This window comes from Notothenia coriiceps, unplaced genomic scaffold, assembly GCF_000735185.1.
Source record: "Notothenia coriiceps isolate Sejong01 unplaced genomic scaffold, NC01 NC01_scaffold00000490, whole genome shotgun sequence".
Classification (NCBI taxonomy): domain Eukaryota; kingdom Metazoa; phylum Chordata; class Actinopteri; order Perciformes; family Nototheniidae; genus Notothenia; species Notothenia coriiceps.
This window is the reverse complement of record NW_011333191.1, coordinates 20,789-39,662: the sequence shown is the minus strand read 5'-3', so window position 1 is coordinate 39,662 and position 18,874 is coordinate 20,789. Positions and strand designations below refer to the sequence as shown.

The 18,874-nt window shown below is 39.3% G+C and overlaps 2 protein-coding genes across 4 annotated transcripts in view; both read left to right on the top strand.

Moving 5' to 3' along the window:
• Positions 1 to 5,398: 5,398 nt before the first annotated feature.
• Positions 5,399 to 9,561, top strand: tmem141 (transmembrane protein 141). 2 transcript variants are annotated; one of them, XM_010780452.1, is made up of 5 exons: positions 5,399 to 5,607; positions 5,785 to 5,851; positions 8,830 to 8,913; positions 9,022 to 9,132; positions 9,413 to 9,561. In XM_010780452.1, exons 1-5 carry the CDS (start codon positions 5,554 to 5,556, stop codon positions 9,472 to 9,474), a joined length of 378 nt encoding a protein of 125 aa, XP_010778754.1. In that variant the 5' UTR covers positions 5,399 to 5,553; the 3' UTR covers positions 9,475 to 9,561. The 2 variants fall into 2 exon arrangements, with proteins under 2 accessions (XP_010778754.1, XP_010778759.1); XM_010780457.1 differs by having other exon boundaries at positions 5,434 to 5,607; positions 8,856 to 8,913.
• A 3,708-nt stretch (positions 9,562 to 13,269) lies between these two features.
• The window catches only part of sapcd2 (suppressor APC domain containing 2), an 11,617-nt gene continuing 6,012 nt past the window's right edge, over positions 13,270 to 18,874 (top strand). For both annotated transcript variants that reach the window (XM_010780441.1, XM_010780434.1), the window contains exons 1-2: positions 13,270 to 14,254; positions 17,649 to 17,782. In XM_010780441.1, coding sequence (XP_010778743.1) covers positions 13,471 to 14,254; positions 17,649 to 17,782 — 918 coding nt within the window. In that variant the 5' untranslated portion in view covers positions 13,270 to 13,470. The remainder of the gene's footprint in view (positions 14,255 to 17,648; positions 17,783 to 18,874) is intronic.

Genomic DNA, 18,874 nt, shown 5'->3' with positions numbered 1-18,874 from the left:
TGATGAAGATCGGTGAGAGGCGGAGCACGAGATGTGGGGATTTTCATTGGGAGTTTGTGCGTCTTGAAGTCAATTCATTAATATCCAATCATCTCTTGTTTGTAGCTGAGATCAGGAAGGACATGAGCGGTCACTACCAGGCGGCGCTCTACCTGGGTGATGTGAGTGAGAGGGTCCGCATCCTGAAGAACTGTGGGCAGAGTGAGTTCAAGTGTTCCCTTCATCGCATATTCACTCCTTTTATCTCTGTTTTGCAATCTCAACGGTTTTATAATGATTAACGAAACTATTACCTGCATACACAAACCTTGATGTTTCCACCGCATTGTGTTGCTAGGAGATCATTTTATGGCTCCTTTACGTTTAAGGCGAGACACGGCAAAAACATCGTTTTTCAAGCACTGGTCAATTTTGAGATTTTGTGCTATTTTGATTCTATAACATGTTTTCTTTCAGGCTTTTGGAAGAAAAACGTACAAAATACACATTTAGGTGTTTATTTGACTATAGTTTGTCTATTTGCGTCTGTAGATTTCTCCTAAATTCACCAAAAGTTAGCATTCTAACGTAACATAAAGAACCGCGACCGCTGTTTGCACCATATCATCAGAAGTATCGTTGGAAAGCTCCGTCTCTCCTGCACAATCTCACCGGATCCAAATATGGTCATTTCCTTTGTATCGGCAACCAATCGTGAAAGTACAAAGGGGTCTTAAACCAAGAAACGAAATCTCATTGGCTGGTGTCAATTTCAGACAACGTGATTCGTTCAGATGCGTCACGTGGTGTGCTAAAACACTTCCTGGTTAGATTTCCGCTGGAAATTAAAATCTCAAAATGGCAAAAGAACGGCGAAAAAAAAGTTCAGAGAAGACTACAACAATTGTCACTTGCACGAAGCAAGATTATACAAAAAAGAAATGACCCTGAACATGAAATACCTTCAGGGAGTGCGTTGAGGCGCAAGCTGTCATCCAAGGAACAGGAGGGTTTAGATAGCGCCTCTCTGCAATCTTTAAAGGTCGTTTTCTCAAAATGAGTTTTTTCTCATATTCTGAGTCAGAAATGTCCACTTCAGTAGCACTTGCATACACCAAACCTTCCAGTTATATTCCTATCAATATTCTGAAGGCTTTCACAGAAGGGTTTGTTCATAAGTCATTCATAGCCTGAATTGTATAACATTGTATACCTAAAAACATGGCGCAAATGGATATTTTAGGACTGTTGACAGTATTTTCAGATTTATGGAGTGATAAAAAGAGATATCCAAAGTCCCTTCTGTAAAAGCCTTAGATTCTAATATGACTACAAAATGAAACAATAATTTTTAACCTGGCTTTATCCAATGTTCAGAATTGTGTTCCTGAAATGTTTAATGAGATAATGACACATTTGCATATTTAAACATGCTGTTTCAGACTACTTGTAATACAAAAAACTATTTTCTTAATATATGTCATTAACTGGAGAAGTGTCTAGCTGATATCTTTAAGTTAAAATAATTACCCTATTCACCTGTAGTGTCTCGCCTTAACGTGCGTCTCTTCTCTCTGCAGCTCCGGGAATTCAACATCTGCGGCCGCTGCCAGGTGGCGCGCTACTGCGGCTCCCAGTGCCAACAGAGAGACTGGCCCGCCCACAAGAAGCAGTGTCGCGAGCGCAAGCGGGTGCTGGCCCTGGAGTCGGAGCCCGAGCGATGATCTACCCTCACCCTCGCCTGGGAGAGGAGGAGGAGGGAGAACAGGAGAGGGCAGGGTTGGACTTGTGGGGTGGGAGCGAGGATGAAGTGGGGGAAATTGCTGACAAGAGACTAACGACAGAGGACAATGTTGGTAGCTTGATTGATTGATGGACTCAGGGGCTAAGAAGATGGAGGAGGGGAAGGAGAGTAAAAGCAAAAAGACATCTGCCACTTCCCAGAACTGTAGTTCTCCATAGCTTGCTTGCTGGATGACGGGAAAAGGTATTCTTTTTTTCATAATTTTTCTCGAGGAGGGAGACCCTCGAGCTCTACCTGCTGCTATGGATTTTGTATGCGAGGGGGAAAAGGTTGTCTAGTCGAAGAACTGGACAAGCTTCTTTGGACCACAACATGGTTCCCCCCCCCCCCCCCCCCAGCTGTGGGTGTGGTGCCGTCTGTGCGAACGGGGGACCCCGGTCATTCAGCTGGTACAACGGGACATGGACCTTCTCACTGTATTGCTCCCTCCCCGGTGCACAGGGCTGCTTCCTCGCGGTCATCGATACCTTAGCCGCCTCCCTGTCCGTCATACCCCCCCCCACGCAGCCCACACACATCAGATATATTTCACTGATTGAATCACACTACCAGTATTGAGTGTGTATGAGTGCGTGTGTGTGTATGTATGTGTTTGTGCTGCCAATGTGTACTGAAAGACATTGAAAAGCTCAACGTGGGTTGTTATTATTATTATTATTATTATGGGCAGGGTTAATGTATGACTTTTCTCTTCATAAAGGGGCCATATTACACCATTTTAAATTCATATTTAAGCATTAATTGGTGGGTTAAAATCTCTTCACTGTTCTAGAATAAAGTAGCTGCCAAATAAAGGCTTTCATTTCTTTCTAGAAAGTTTCTCGCCCCATCAGTTTATTATTTTTCTATTAATTTGATTCAACTTTTGGTATCACGTTGTAAAAAACTGGATTACATTTTTGTTTTCTTTCAATCAGCATTTTCAAAATTCTCCAGTTAGTATTTAACAAGCAGTTCTGGGTGTTATAAAGTTCTTGTCTTGTTATGATCCAACAGAAACAACGGTTGTTGGTCACCGTATAAGAAATTGCTTGCTCGTGATCACAAAATAATAATTTATTGTTCTCCGGACACACAGTATCCATCTCTCTCTGACATTCTTTTCTGATCATTATCTCTGCCAGAGTCTACTATGAACCGTAGTTTGGCTCTCCTGTATCTACTGGTTTAAATATCTCCAGTCAGTCTTATTTCGCTGGTTTTTAACAGACAACCTGTCTTTTTGCACCTGCAGGGTTATGGTATGTGTGTCGGGGGAGGGTGGCAGTTTCTTGTGTGAGAGTTTGCTCTAAGGGTTATTTTTTTTTAAATAGAAATTCTATCAATTGAGCTATATTTATTTAAACATTTGATTGTGAAACATGTTTTTGTCCTGGTGATATTTGAAGGCATACGTTATAAAAATATGGACAATATGGGACCTTTTTATGTCACGTCTCTTTGGGCAGGAAGGGGGAGGGGCTTGAACATTTCAACCCTGTTACTTGTTTTTCTTTCCTGATCCTGAATTAAGAAGTGAGTCCTCCTCAGTGTTGCCCTTCCAGATTTTCCATGAAAACACTGCACACCATCATTGTCACTAGAAATCTTCCATGTGAGAGACGTTTTGGAGCGTAAAACTTGAATTCCCACCTTTTACACAACTTTTTAGAAGAATTGTACTTTGGAAAGTGGTTTTATGAACTGAACCATCTCATTTGGAACCACGACAGTCAAAGTGAAATTTGTTCTAAGTCAATTTTATCCTTAATCGCCTGCCTTCCTTGTATTTCCTACAATGCACCTGCTTAACGTCTCCTCTCGTGTCTTAGGTGAGGAGTCCAGACACTTAGTAAGCATGTAACTCACAGATGTACATGCGACTCGTTGATTGTTTATTTTGTATGTGTGTGTGTGCGAAGAGGTTTTCAACACTGCACTAAAGATTTGGCTCCCATGTTAGCTTATTTGTCATCGACGGGTCGAAGGGAGGGGTGTGATTTGGATTTTGGAGTGTACAGATTGTGTCTGAAATCTTTGTTTTGTAAGAATATAAACATTAATCACCTAGAAATAAAAGAGCTACAATATGTGAATGGAAGTAAAGTTGGGAGGGGGGCGGGGAATATCTGACCGTTGCTTTTCCAATGTAAAATGATAATAAATAAAAAATAAACCATAACCTGTTGTTTTCCATTCAATGATGCTTGTGCACAACGTAGGAAATGATTTGGTCACAGAACACAGGAAGTCGTTTTGTAATAAAAGCAATCTAAAAGGCTTTAATATTAATGTGAAATAAGGTTTTATAACTGTTATAGTTCTTAACATTTCACTTTAAATCTGTTTCCACAAGTGAACGTAAAGAAGTTAACTATACATTTAAATAGTTGCATTTGCCTTGAACAACCTTATAGCTTGTTATACGCCTTTTAGGAAATGCTTTAATACGGCCTAAACTAAAGAGATAAAGTAAAGTGTTACCCTTTTTGTTTTATCTGATATCCCTTGGACCTTGACTTCCCATTCGCAGCTTGATCTCTTGTATGAAGTGCTCTTAAACGTTTTTCTTAAATAATTATTTGATAAATGGAAAATGAAAACAAGTTGTAGATAAGAAGTAGTTTTGTGATGTGACAAATGCCATAGGGCTTGTTATTTGATCCCTTACCAATTATATTTCTAGTTAATGTGTTCTGTTTAGAATGTCTTTAAGACATATTAAGCCTTTCTTCAACTCTATGGCTTTAAAACTTGCATCTCTGGAGTCTAACTATTCTTTCTTCTTTGTCCTTTGTAACAAGAAACAGATGGGTGGTCATTTAAGCCTCTGTGTTGTTACATAGTTTGCTTCTCTCCACCGTCTTCTCTGTTTTCTTCTTTTTCTCTTTCTCTCCTACATCTTGAGGTCAGTGTGGTGTCAGGGTTCAACAGAGGGGTCGGCGGGCCTTGCTGTTGTGGCAGAGCCTGGGGCCACACATGGCGTTTAACAAACAAAAAGACAGGATACTGAGAGGACTTTATTGAAACACCAATTTGAGTTTGTTAACTACATGGGCCTTAAAGTTAATGCTGCTAAAGGTTTACAATTATTTACCTTGGTTGTTTATTGGCTAATGGTTACAAAAGCCAAAAAAACGTTATGACATCATAAAGTGGTGAAACTCTCAGAATCTCTTTACACAGAGGGGACACATGTTTATGTATAAAAGACAGGAAAAAGTGGATTTTGCATAATAGGTCCCCTTTAAGTTTAATGTATGGAATCAGTGATGATAGATGAAATGTAGTTGTGTTGTATATAAAAGCTATTTATTTGTATTTGTTGTTGTCTTTAAGAAAAAAAATATAGGCTACCTAAACATTTACAAGACTTTATATTCAGTATTGAAAGGCTTACTCTGAACGTCCTTGTTGATCAAATTGAATATTAGTTGTTGTGTTATTTAATGCCTTAATAATTTATATTTGTGTTGTGTTATTGTAATGTTATATTAGATTTTATTCTTTTTTTGTATCCAACCAGAATAATCACTCTTTCTTCGATTAAAGTGCTGTTTGTGTGTTTTGTAGCCTGGGAAAGTAAACGTTGTATTAGCAAGAAGCTGCAGTACTACCTCCTCTCTGTTAGGCGCCACTAGTGTTTCACACAAACAGCTGTTCCTCCCTCTTTCTGGATTTGTTGGTTTGCTGTACGGAAGTTTTATAACAGAGGAGTTATAGTCGGTATAGTCTCGGCATGAGCTAATGTTATTTTCCATCTAACCTCCAGCTTCATCCCCGTCAACAAAATGGTTAATATCGGTCTCACCAAAGTGGACGATGCAGTGGCAGCGAGACATCCGGTGGGTTTGTGTTTACGTTGAGTTCTTATCTCTGCAGCCTGAATATCACTGGAGGGCACAGACTGTCCAGTGAATACGCTGCTGCACACATCGTCCCTTTTCTATTGTGTAGTTGCAGAGACATGTTTTTAAAGTGTGTAGTAAACGTTGTCTGTTTGTTGTCACTTGGTCCTACAGGGTTTACAGAGTTATGCTGCCTGTCAGTCTGGTGCCTTCATGAAGGGGACTGGGACCATTGTACTTGGTAAGTGGGTCATTCCTAGCATTCGGTGCCATTTCAGCTAGGGTATTCAAAAATAAAAAACATAATTTTCCATGTTTTTTTTAATTTAATCTGAATGATGGCTTGTTAAAGTATAAGACAAATATTTTGGTCAAGCTCAGAATATTGTGCTTAAAATCTTTTTTTTTTACCATCCCCAGTTACTGTGTGTGCACCCTGTTACTGTGAAAAATAGTAACAGGGTGGACGGTAACAGGGTGGACATTTTATGCTAAACTTGGCTATTGCTACATGTGTGATGATAATCAAGCTAGCACTTGGTGACAACAGAAACATATATTTGATAGATATATTCACCATATTTTCTAAATGTAAAACAAATGATCAGTTCCACTAAAAATGAGCCTAACAGGGTGGACATTTTATGCTTTACCGCAATAGTTAAGTTCTTTAAAACATTAGAAAAACGTTGAAGGAAGAACGCATTCACTCTGCTTCTTGAAGATGATTTCCCACTCAAAATGTATCCTTCTTCTTCTTGAGTCATACAAATAGTAGAATAGTAAAGGGGCGTGTCCAGAGGGATTCAAATCAGAGTAACAGGGGGGACACACTTTATTTTCAATACAAATTAATTAATAACAACAATTTCAATTTGGTGAGGAATATTAGCAAAAGGGTCATACAACACTCACAAAAATGTAGACATTTTTTTTTTGATTTATTTTTGTATATCTGTTACAGAAGTTGAGCAAACATGATTGGGGACACAACAATTTGGAGTAATTATTTAGAATTGTTTATATCCTGGCTAAATAAAATTGTTGTTTTATGGTAGAGGGTATAAACATTTAAAACCAAGCTTTTTAAAAATAAGCATTAGACCTTTTAATTACAAAATATATGATATAATGTGGTGGGGACCTAAATGGCACCGAATGCTAGGAATGACCCAAGTACTCTTTATATATATATATTTTAATTGTGTAATGCCACTGAAATAACACATATTTATTCTATTCTCATCATAGAGGATTATTTATTTCTTGCCACTGGTTATTTTAGTGTTCCTAAATCAGTCCCTTACCTCACATATGATTATATTTGACCTAGCTAAATTCCTACATGTCTATAGATTAACAACAAATAATAAGTATTTCGACCTATAAAACTACGGACGATTGTATTTTTTTTTACCAATGTTTACCACAAGAGGGAGTTATAATCTGCAAATGTTTCTGGTATCAGTAAAGCAGAGTGTTTTCATGTATGGTGCACCCTGAACTCAACATAGAGTAATGAGTTTTATTAAGATACGTTTAGATTTGTAGTTTACTTAATTCTTGGACTTTCTTTGAATATAAAGAGATTTACACCTATCTTATAGGATGGTATACTACACACATCACATGCAGATGCTCCCTTGTTGGTCATTAGCATAGTAAAAGGAGTAAAGACTGCCTTATTTATTCTTAAAACAGTTGACAATGTTTGATCCTCCTTGGATCTATAGCAGGTGAAAAACAACAAAAGGAAAAATAAAACCTGTATGTGCAGGATGACAGTTAGGCCTTGTTATGTTGTCAAAAATAAAATTAGTGTTATGGATACAGGATACTGAATCTGAGTCACAGTTTTTTAACGTTTCATCATCACTAAATAAGGTGAAGGTTACTTTATTTTCTCCAACGGAACAAAAATGTCTCAGTGAAAGGTTAATTGTCGCATCAAGGAAATATGTCATTCAGCATTTAAACACGTAGAAAAAGACGAATTAACTAGGGCCAGGACTCGATTAAAAAAATTAATCTAATTAATTAGAGGCTTTGTAATTAATTAATCGAAATTAATCGCATTTTTAATCACATGTAAATATTTGACCTGAGAACAGTGAGAAGCAATTTTTTTCACATGGATTTTAGTATACCATTGAATAATGACTGAATACATAAGCTTAAGCAACAAAACATTGTTTATTTTTTTTCAAGGTGGTACATAAAGTGTAGCAATAGCATATTTAGGAATATAGTACATTTCAGAGATTCAGGTAGCCTATAGGTAGGTAGACCTTCTGTAAACTATAACACTTTGTTTTTTAAGTAAAACACAATACTTTCAAGTACATTCAGAACATTGGAAACCCTGACTATTAGAAAACATCTCTCTGTTGCTTCAGAGGCCATAACAGACTTTGTTGATTTACCAACAGTTGATTTAAAAAATCTAATCAATTTCAGTCCAACTCTCTCTAACCTTGGCCAAAACAATAAACAGTTCAACATAAAGTGCCAGTTGCACCAACAACGTAATAAATAGTTCAACATAAAGTGTACCATTTAAAATAAAATAAAAAAAGTGCCAGTGATTGACCTTCAATCCCTCCTATTCTTCCAATATCCTGATGAAAAATAAAATCTCTCTGTTGCATAGGCCACTGTTTGATCAACGCGAATTGGGTGTGGGTCCTTGTACTCCGAGTCGGGCTAACGTCCACGCTAGCTTCCACGCTAGCTGCTATATGTTTTGCATTGAGGTGATACTTGAGGCTTGATGTGCTGCGGTGATATGCGAATTCCTTTTTGCATAATTTGCAAACAACCCTCCTCTTATAGACGCTTCCATCCGTCCATTTTTTAAAACAAAATGTCCCATCCACGGGGCCAACCAAAGCGGTCTCATCAGCTTCTTCGTTCATGTTTGACTATTGTTCACTGTGGTTTGTTGTTGTCTGAAGTCATGAACGTTAGTTGGTGCTCCAGTATAATCGGTACCCCTGAAACTCATCCAGTGAGAAACGTTCCGCGGTGCAAAATTAAGTGCGATTAAAATGCGTTAATTTTTGTGTAATTAATTCATCTTAATTAACGCGTTAAAGTCCCGGCCCTAGAATTAACTCTAAAATGTAGTCGTCTTGGACCAAAGCGATAGATTAGTTAACTAAGGGGGAGAGCCCAAAAACAGATGTTATTGAGATGTGTCATTTTTTGTTGCTTTTACAGGTGCTGGCTGTTTATTTGTCATTCAGAGTATCCTCCAGAAGAAGCTTCCTTATCCTCTACAGTGGAACCTGCTCATTTCAATAAGTGAGAAATTAAACCTGATATTATAAAAGGTTTAGCAGTCAAGACTCTCCATGTTTCCTCCCATCTCACCTCCCCCCTCTCTAACCTGTCCTCTCTGATCTCCCTCAGTGGGGTCTTCAGTAGGGAGTTATGCTGTAACTCGCTGGGAAACTCAGAAATGCGCAGACCTTTGGATCTTAATGGAGACAGGAAAAGTCCCGGACAGATCTCCACCACAAGGTGAGTTCAGTGTGTGTACACAGACCGGCTCACCATCCCTCATGGCTCATATTTGAAGGTTATGAAACTTAGATGTGTTTCATCATTCAGTAACTGCCTTGTTGGGTCATGTTTAAATAAACATGCGTCAGCAATTTATTGAAGTGAATACATATTTTTATCAGTATTCTTAGCAGATGTATCTATGCCAGCTCTTTTCCTCAGTCATGATAAACCAAATGAAGGCACTTTGCAGACTTTAATGTTTTTATGTGTGTTTCTCCCTGTGTTTATCTTTCAGTGTCTGAACCAGAGGTATCAAAAGGACATGAGAAGACAAAATATGGTGATGTGATGGACTGAAAATATAAACACGTGTGAATCTTCTGTATATAACGACACATTTAAAAAAGATAATGTATTAAGAAAATAATAAACTTTGAGAAAGTGCTGGTTGTGAAGTGGTACATGTTGTATTTATTGGCACCCTGGTGTAATACATCAAATGAATGAAGTCAGGTTCCAGAGTTTGTGGAGAGTCTGTATTTCATAACAGCATTACTGTGTGGATAAACATATGTGTTTCCCGAATCATAGGTCAGGAATTAGTTTGGGTTTTTAGGAGGAATCCAACGTTAAGCTTGTGATCCGGTATTATTTTTTGGATGTGTTTGTTTGACATGCAACAGAATTAACACTGCACGGCCAAAACCAACCACTAGTTGTCACTGGGTATTTTATTGGATTACTATTAGGTTAACCAAACCAGTAAGTGACCAGTTTCTGTGTTCATGTGTGGATTTAAATTCCCCACTGATGAGTTTAATCATGTATGTCTTGGACTACAGACAAGAAATCACCTTTTAATGATTCCTCTTTTTAAATATTTGAACAGTATAACATTTTATGACCAAATATTGTAATTTATATGATGAAAGGTATGAGAAACCACAAGTAATGTATAATTGTGAAACATCTTGAGCAGCAATTTGTCCGTGTATCCAAAATAATGACATTCAAAGTAAGAGTCCAAAGGGAATTCCACTTGTATTTCATGAGTCCCAAGGGAAACGTGCAATTTTGTAGCAGCCAAATTACTCTGAACTAAGTATCATGAAACAAGCAACAAAATGAACCTCTGAAGACGATGTGTAATAATAAAAACATATATCACAATCTTCAATGCTAAAAAAAAAAATGCTTTGAACAAACTCTGGATCTCTATAACGAAATATTCTAGTAATTTAGTATAAGGTGCCTTATTGGAATTGCAAAGATCAGAAAATACCTAAACAGAGATAATGAAAAATACAAGCGAGAAAATAAATATATTTACATACATACAGACATGGGACTCATATGTGGCACAGTGCGGATCTTTCGATGGCAAGTATCCACATTTAAAGCTACAGTTTGAACTAAATCATGCCATCTCACATCACCCGTGCAGATGTTATAAGCTGTGTGTGATTTTTAAATGGGTGAATATTGAGTAGAGGTCGAGAAGTGTCCGACCAGATCCTTGAAACCTGTGGAAAAATGTATCTTTATTCTGACTGCTACCAGTGGTGTTTCTGCTGAAAACGACTTCAAATGCATTTCAATGAGATCCTTAATTTAAACATTTGTAATACACATGCATAAAATGTGTGCTTTTGATTACATTTAGCTTTTTTTTTAAAACACACACGCAGGGACTCAAGCTGTACTAGTTTGTACAATAAGGTATTAATCACTTAAATCCTGCACCATGGAGTGCAGGTCATTGAAACAATAGAGTCTTTCAAGCTTTAACACCCGGAGTAAACGAAACAACCAAAGTCCAGACGCTTGATTAACTGAGAACAAGCAAAAAGAGTTCACTGTTTCTGCAAGCTCAAACCGGTACAGTGACACACGTTTGTACAGTGACACACGTTTTTACAGTGTCTGTGAAAAAGAAACTGCCTCCTAGTAAAGGTAACCTGAATAAGAGAAGAGAAGATATTGGCTTTGCTTTAATGTTCTTTTTTCCTACTCTATTTTTGTGCAGCTTAAATCCACCCCCACTATCGCTTCCTCTCGCTCACATCCTCCCACTATAATTCAAATCTGATTTAACACCTCACCAATTCACTTTGGTGCCTCTTTGCATACAAAACTAATCCTTTGTCACATGAACACTGATACTGCTGAAGGAAAAGACTTGAGAGAAATAGGAGATAATGAGGGAAAGAGGTGTGCGTGCGTGTGTGTTACATGATAGTGACTCTGGAGCTGAGGATCTGTACATGCTCAATAACTAAAACAAACAGCGGTATAAACTGGCACGCTTTGCAACCACTGGCATGCCTTATAAAACTTAAAGTGTGTGTGTGTGTGTGTGTGTGTGTGTGTGTGTGTGTGTGTGTGTGGCATCACTGAATGTGCGTGACATCATGAGAAAGGGAGATGAGGAGGGCAGGAGTTAGTGCTCAGTTGTCTGACCCTGTGAGGCGAGGGAGCTGAGCTGCAACTGGACTGTGAGTCTTCTTCTCTTTCTGTCTGACTCTGGTTATATAACTACCAGCAAAAAAGCCCCAAAACAAACACTGATTAAAGCATTTTAATTCCAGCCCCACACTGAAAAAGAAATCAAAATCTATACTGTGACGCACTATTATTGGGTATTAGATCTCTCTCTTGCCCTAGGTCGTGATCAATCCAACACATTGATGTGTTAACAAGAACAACTGGTGTGTGATTGACCTTCATAGGGAGGGGGAGCAGCACTTGGGGATTTATTGATTGTGTCCTCTCGTTCAACCCCTTTTCTAATTAAAAAGAAAGTACAGTGAAATCAAAGTATGGACAAATGTGTGATTCAATACCTGGTACAACAGGTTGGTCAATTACAGGAAGTCTTTTGTGAAAGTGGAGTACCTTGACATTAATCACTGCTGAAGATTTCACAGATGACGACAAGAAGAGAGCTCAAGTCTGGGCAGGTCAGAGATAAACATGGGTCTGTACACAGACATGTGTGACTCACCACTAAACGAAGAGAAAACAGAAGAGGTTAACCTGAACACAGAGATGTTTGCCATGTGTTTTGTGTGAAACTTGGATTTGAGTTGTGTGCTTGGATGTGGAGCACAGTGATTTCAGCTATTCCAGCCTGACTGGTAATACATACCATTACATAATCTCAAATCTGCCAAGATGCAGGGGAAAGGGGGGGAAGAAACACACATTAACACTTCATTAAGATAGCATTACATGACATTACATTGTCAGTGTAAACCCATTTGGGGGGTTTGGGCTGTTGTTTTTGTAACAACATCAATCAACAGTTTTATGCTTGCAATTGAACCGGTTACAAATCCCCCTAAAACTGACATTTAAACACAAATTCAAACATTTTTATTAGAGAGCCATGGTAATGGAAATAAAAAGGGGTAAAATACGGTATATAAAACAAAACATGTAATTAAGCTACATAACAAGAAGATGTTATGTAACTTTATACTTCATCATAAAGGTACATGTTGTGCTTTAATACCCTTCATTTTTCTGACAGCTTTAGTTATTTTTCAGATGACAATTATATAGCCCTTCTGGCAGTGGTAGCTGTTTATCTCCTAATGTAAAGCTTTACTTTTATACTAATTTACGAAAAAAACCACATTGAAGGATTCTTTGGGACCTTTAAAGACATTTGACAACATTACAGCAAATTATATTACAAGGCTTACTGTGACAGTCAGATATCAGCCATCAAATCATTAGCGTGTCTAACTTTACAGGGATTTTAAGCATATAATCAACATAAATGGATTAACTTAACCATTGAAATGACATATTCAATTCCACACAAAGTTTCAAGTGATTTCATGATGAAACAAAGGGGCTCTGCTCCGCATTACCGCTGTGTGTGTGGGCTGTAAGGTGATATCCAGCTCTTTGTGATTATGTGTAGGGGGGGGGGGGGGGGGTGATCATATGCAGGCTTTATGAATAACGTCTCAGCATTAGTAATAACAAAAGCACAACTCAAACTGGAGCCTACCTCAAGCCTGAACCAATGAGCGCTGAGCTCGTGCACACCGCAACCAATCGGTTGACCTGGGACGCTCTCTCACACAGCCGTTTGAAGGGCGGTCCTGGGTAGAAAAAGGAAAGTATGGATCAGACCAGCGGAGTTACGACTGGAAGGTGGACGACCATATCAGTGAATTGTAGGACATTTTCAGCCTAAAAAGCTTTATTAGGATATGTATTTTCCTGCTCAGTAGGCTTGTATTTATTGTATTGTTCTGGGCTTTGTGCTGCGTGTTTATACAAAGTTAGCTAACTTGTGTGTTTTTGATTGATTAGTCGGCGCGCATTATCAGCTCATTGATGGCTCTGATAGTGACCGATCAGAGCTGCAAACTGAACGGGACCTCGGCGATTTACGGCCGAGCTGGACCAAGAAAAGAAGTGTATCAAGGCAACACGGAGGGCTTTAGAGCCGCAAAAGTGCACCCTAAAGAGCCGGACTATTCAACAGATGGCCTGCCCAAAGCCTTCCTGCACAGTCTGAGGACCCTGTTTGACATTTTGGATGATAGTGGTAGAGGCTATGTCCACATTTCAGAGATAGAGACCCGCTGGCAGGGGGCAGACACCCGGGACCTGCCCGGCGGGGTGCTCAGCTGCCTCCGGAGGGTCACCCCACCGCATGGCTGCCTCACCTTTGAGCGGTTCGTCGCGGGGCTGCGCTACTCCATGCTCAACCCGGAGCACAGCGCCCACTTCAAGGCCCACGCCGCCGTGCACCCACAGCAGGCTCCGCAGCAGAAGCCCGCCCCGCTGTCCACATGCAGCGTGGGGACTCGGGTGGAGAACAAGGTCCGTCCGCTGGGGCCGAGCAACGGGACCAACACCCTGCAGCACCGGACCTCCTCCCTGCAGAGCCGGGCCAGGCTGGAGGAGGCGCCCGGGTACCCGGCGTGTGGACCGGTGCGGTACCCAGCGGTCTTTGAGAGGCCCGTTCGGGGTTTGGAGCAGAACCCAGGGGCTCCGGCGGCCGGGGGTTACCGGGCCGAACCGAGCCATGCCCCCAAACCCACACAGCCGCAGCAGAGCCGGGTCAGGTCCATTGAGTCTCTCGCTCTGGAGTCGCCGCAGCTACAAGGATCAAGTAAGTGGTACCATGAAAGTGAATCGTTATAAATGTTGTGTGTGTGTGTGAGGGGGTTTGGGGACAGTTCACTGGGTTCATTTAGGACTCATGTCAATAACTAATTAACCTGTTGTGTTAAAATCAATAACATCAACACACACTCGTAATACAAAATGCAATTGAGCTCTGATCTCGTATGCCAATCAACAGCTCTAACAGAGGTTGATGTCATGCAGTTGTATCTACATATTATACTTTGTGGTATAAGATTTGATACATTTGTTGCTCAACTAATGCTGCTGTGTTTATTTAAAAAACATATGGGTCATTTCCTTCTAAAGTGGTTTCCAGAAAAGCACAAGATGATGTCTTTAATGGCTTGTTTTGTCTTAATAACTGAACACAAGTCAAACATATTCAATTATAATTATATAAAAAATATAACCTACAGTTGTATCTGCATTCCACTCCCATCCAAGTTGTCAAAAAATGTAAATGAAATTCAACTTGTGCCGTAGTTTCAATTTGCTGCTGACTTCAAACAAAGACAAATTCTTATCTGGACCCCAAAAAACGTGCATGAGGATGATTAGATCTTACATAGAGTATTATGTGTCCTCGAACACACACCAGAACACAGAGCAAAATACACTTGAAAATGAATTCACATGAACAAGCCACCTGATTATGTGCATAACTGCGTTGATATGTCCACTGCAGTCTTCCAGCTTCAATTTCATATTCTAATTCAATTGGATGCACTGATCCGTGTAGTGCATACAAGTGCACAACATTTGCAGTGTGCATTCATTTGCATTTCAGCAAATGTCATCCAGAAGGAGCCTTAGACAAGTAAACATTTTAACTTTAAAAGGCAGTCTTTTTCTAAATCCTTAATGGGGGGTCAACAACAGTTATTGTTGGTTTTTGACAACACTCTTATCAGATATATCAGTGTTATTTATGTCACAGCTCAAACAGGCTGCTGGTGACTGCTAAGTGACTGCTGGTTACTTGAATAATTGCGGTTGTTAACCCTGGGTCAGGTCAGAGGTCGTGTCAGAAATTCCTGCAGAATGTATCTATCTTGAGGGTTTGCCTTGTAGAGAAGGCAGATCATTCCTCCCACGGCCTGGCTGACTCTGGAAAGGAAAATGGTCAGATGTAGGCACGTGCATTTGTTCAGTTCTCTTTGGTGAGTAAGATGTAGGTTGGATGAGGTGCTGCTGAGTAAATTCCCAGTTTGCCTGCTCATTATCTCTCGCTCTCATACAAACTCACTTTCGTTCTTCTTTATCTCACATTCATAGGGAGAGCTATTTCACATTTCTCTCTTACTCACACACACACACACACACACACACACACACACACACACACACACACACACACACACACACACACACACACACACACACACACACATACACACCACGTCTGTCCGAGTTTGCATGATCCCTCTATAGCCAGGCCTGTCCGGAGCTATAAGAGTGACACTTGCACATTCCTCGTCCCTCAGGGCTTTCACAGCTTCTAACACTTGCATTACACTCATGTGTAAGTGAGTGTTTTCGTTCAGATGGAGAAATATTACACAAACACACTGCATGGCCAATAGATCACATAACTGCGTAGTTTATGTCTTATTTCAGTTCAAATATAAAAAGTAAATCTTAATGCTAAAACATATATATTTGACAATTTGTTCTTCTAACACATGTCATTAAATTCTCCCATTTCACTGTGGCAATACTGTTAAACATTGTCACTTACTTATAAATCCTCATTTTTATATGTGTATCAGGCCTGTATAATGCTATTATTGTAATTTAGAAATATCAAATGTTATGCTTTTTACAGTTAAACATCAGATGCTGTTGTGGCTGTATTGTAGCAAATCCCTGCAGCATATTATTTATTTCTCTTTTTGTCTGAATGTAAAAAGTGCTGTCCAAATATATTATGTCCCCTTACTTTTGTTGGGCAATGTCCATGCTCTAATCTCTCTCATGCAGCCAAACCCTGCTGGATTAGGACAGATTACAGCAGACAGGCCATGGCTCACTGAATCACTGCAGTGGTGAAATCCTCCCCAACACCCTGGACATCACCACAAAGTCCTGCCACTCTCATCACTTTTTTTGTGGTTCTGTAATGCAGCAGTGGTGTTCACTCAAGAGTTAAAATCTGATAAAATACCTCAGTTAATATGTGGGAAATACCACCAAAAAAATACAACTGAGATGCTTTGCCAAGGTCACACACAATTCACAACTCTTCATCAAACATGTTTTTTAAACCGCATTGAAAAGGCACAAACACACAGCAGCAGAGATTGAATGAGAGTAGTAGGAAAACCAACAGAGAGAAACATATTTTCTTTTTATCTTTATAACAACTGAGTTGAGTTTTAACAATCGCCCTTGAGTTTGGCAGCTTACTAAACAATCTCAATATAAGGACCTTAAATAGCTTTCGATCATATCACATGTTCTTTTTTGGCAGATAGCATTTGCTTGTCATTTTTTCCCAAAGCACAACATAGGTAAAAGTAAGATTGGAAGCGCACATCTAAAAACCTTTTTTTACTTTAAAGTGGACATGCATCTTAGTCTTCAAAAATAAAAAATCACTCAATGGGCTCTCTTGATTAAAAAAATCATACTAGCCTTTTTAGGAAGCCCTACAATTGTTGAAATGTTTATTTTTCATTAATTCAAGGATTAGTCTTTTCTCTGAAGTTTGTTTGAACTCAGATACTTCACATATTTCCTTCTACTCCACTGAACTCATCCTAGTAAGGTAATCAAAGAAGGGACCATGATTGATAGTACAGCTCCCTCCTGTGGTGCACACTGGCAGCTGGAACGCATTGCTGTGTCTTAATAAATGATTTATCTGTTATACTTAAGATGTTCTTCTTTACTGTCTGTCTGCAGGCATGGAGGTTTGTTGCCCAAGGAGATTACATGTCACCTTTAATCACCAGGAACTGATTTGAACTGCACTTATTATTCACCAAGAATCAAATACAATGCATTACAATACACTTATTTTTACATTTTAAACGGATGGATTACTGTTGCTGATGGACTTAAAACAATGTGCAATATTGTTGCCGAGTCAGAATTTGGAGACTTACCTTGATTACCTTGAATGTAAATCTGGCAATTGGTCTTTTTATGATAATTCAATTTGAGTTTTTCCCTGAGTAAGAGAACAGACATAATTGTTTAATTGCATGCATGTGTCATTACAAGCCCAGTGTAATTATTTTAAAGCAGTAGGAAGTACATTTCATATTTTAGTTTTTTTCTATGTTATGTTCAGCAGACTACAAGTCAAACTGCTGAGTGCATACCAGACCACAGTGTCGCAATTGATTCAATCTGTGTGTTTTTCATTTGTCTAGGTGTTGGGAAATCAGGTCTACCAAGATCCCAGAGCGAATCAGCATCAGGATTTACCGGCGTCTCCAGGCGACATGGGCGAGGTCGGGATGAGCAGAGGAGGCATACCATATCCAACGGAGTGGATTACGGAATGGTTGGTACACACAAACACACACACACACACACACACACACACACACACACACACACACACACACACACACATGCCTGGGCTTGAGCCTAACCGAATGTCAGTGCTGTTCATGCTCAGAGGTTTTTCCCGTTAATAACTGGTTGAACAGCAAACCAGGTATGTGTCAACAGTAGTAATGCGTGGGTCTTCTGTGGATCCACCCAGTTTCTATTTATTTACCTGTAAAGCACCCCGCTTCTCTTACAATGCCACTTATTTGAGTTAAAAGCATTTGGTCTCGAGGTAAAATCACAGGCCAGGCAAATATAAAAACTTTAAAAAAAACAGATGTTACTGCAGCTTGGAAACCCTTCTTTCACTTTTTGGTTACATTACAGCTAGGTCAACACAATATGTAGGAACATATGCAATAACACTGTCAAACGTTGCAATAGATAGATAAAAATGCCTTTCTGCCGACCCTCAGAAATACTGCTTTACTACAAAAAGACTGCCTGTTAAATTCCATTACACTTGTATTAAATGAATTGAACATTGAAATGTATACGAAAGGCACTAATAAATAAAGAATATTCATTGTATTTTATAATGCAGTTTTTCACTGATACTGTCTTCCACTAACACAAAACACTCCTGCGTGCAAAACAGTCTTTTAAGTGTTTATGATATCACAACAAAGATTTTTCCCTCGTGAGAGCACAAACAAATAACATCAGAGTGTGTTAACAGTCAGTGGGATGGCTTTATTCCTCTGCTCATTGAGAACATCATTTCTTTCCACTGTATTAGAAAGAACTGAGTCTTCAGTCAAGGTGTTGTGTCGATGTTTCACATGACACATTTTGAATGATTTTTCTTTGGTATCTGTTAGTATTTGAGTTGTTTTCCTGTGGTAAAGGATAGAGGATCAGTAGCAAAGGACGTTCAGAGAGACAGAGGTCTGACAGGTCTAAACAATGTTTTAGGGTGTGATTGGAAATAACAGTGATGGAGCCTGGAGGGCAGGAAATATTGTATTTACATGAAAAAGAAAACAGTAGAAGCCGGAAAATTCCAGGAAAAAGTTTTCTGGTAGAGTCTCTTCCCTCTCTA

Coding starts and splice junctions, on each gene's coding strand:
- tmem141 (XM_010780452.1), top strand. CDS start 5,554: ATGGTTAATATCGGTCTCACCAAAGTGGACGATGCAGTGGCAGCGAGA. Junction 8,914..9,021: donor GAACCTGCTCATTTCAATAA/GTGAGAAATTAA, acceptor GATCTCCCTCAG/TGGGGTCTTCAGTAGGGAGT. Junction 9,133..9,412: donor GGACAGATCTCCACCACAAG/GTGAGTTCAGTG, acceptor TTTATCTTTCAG/TGTCTGAACCAGAGGTATCA.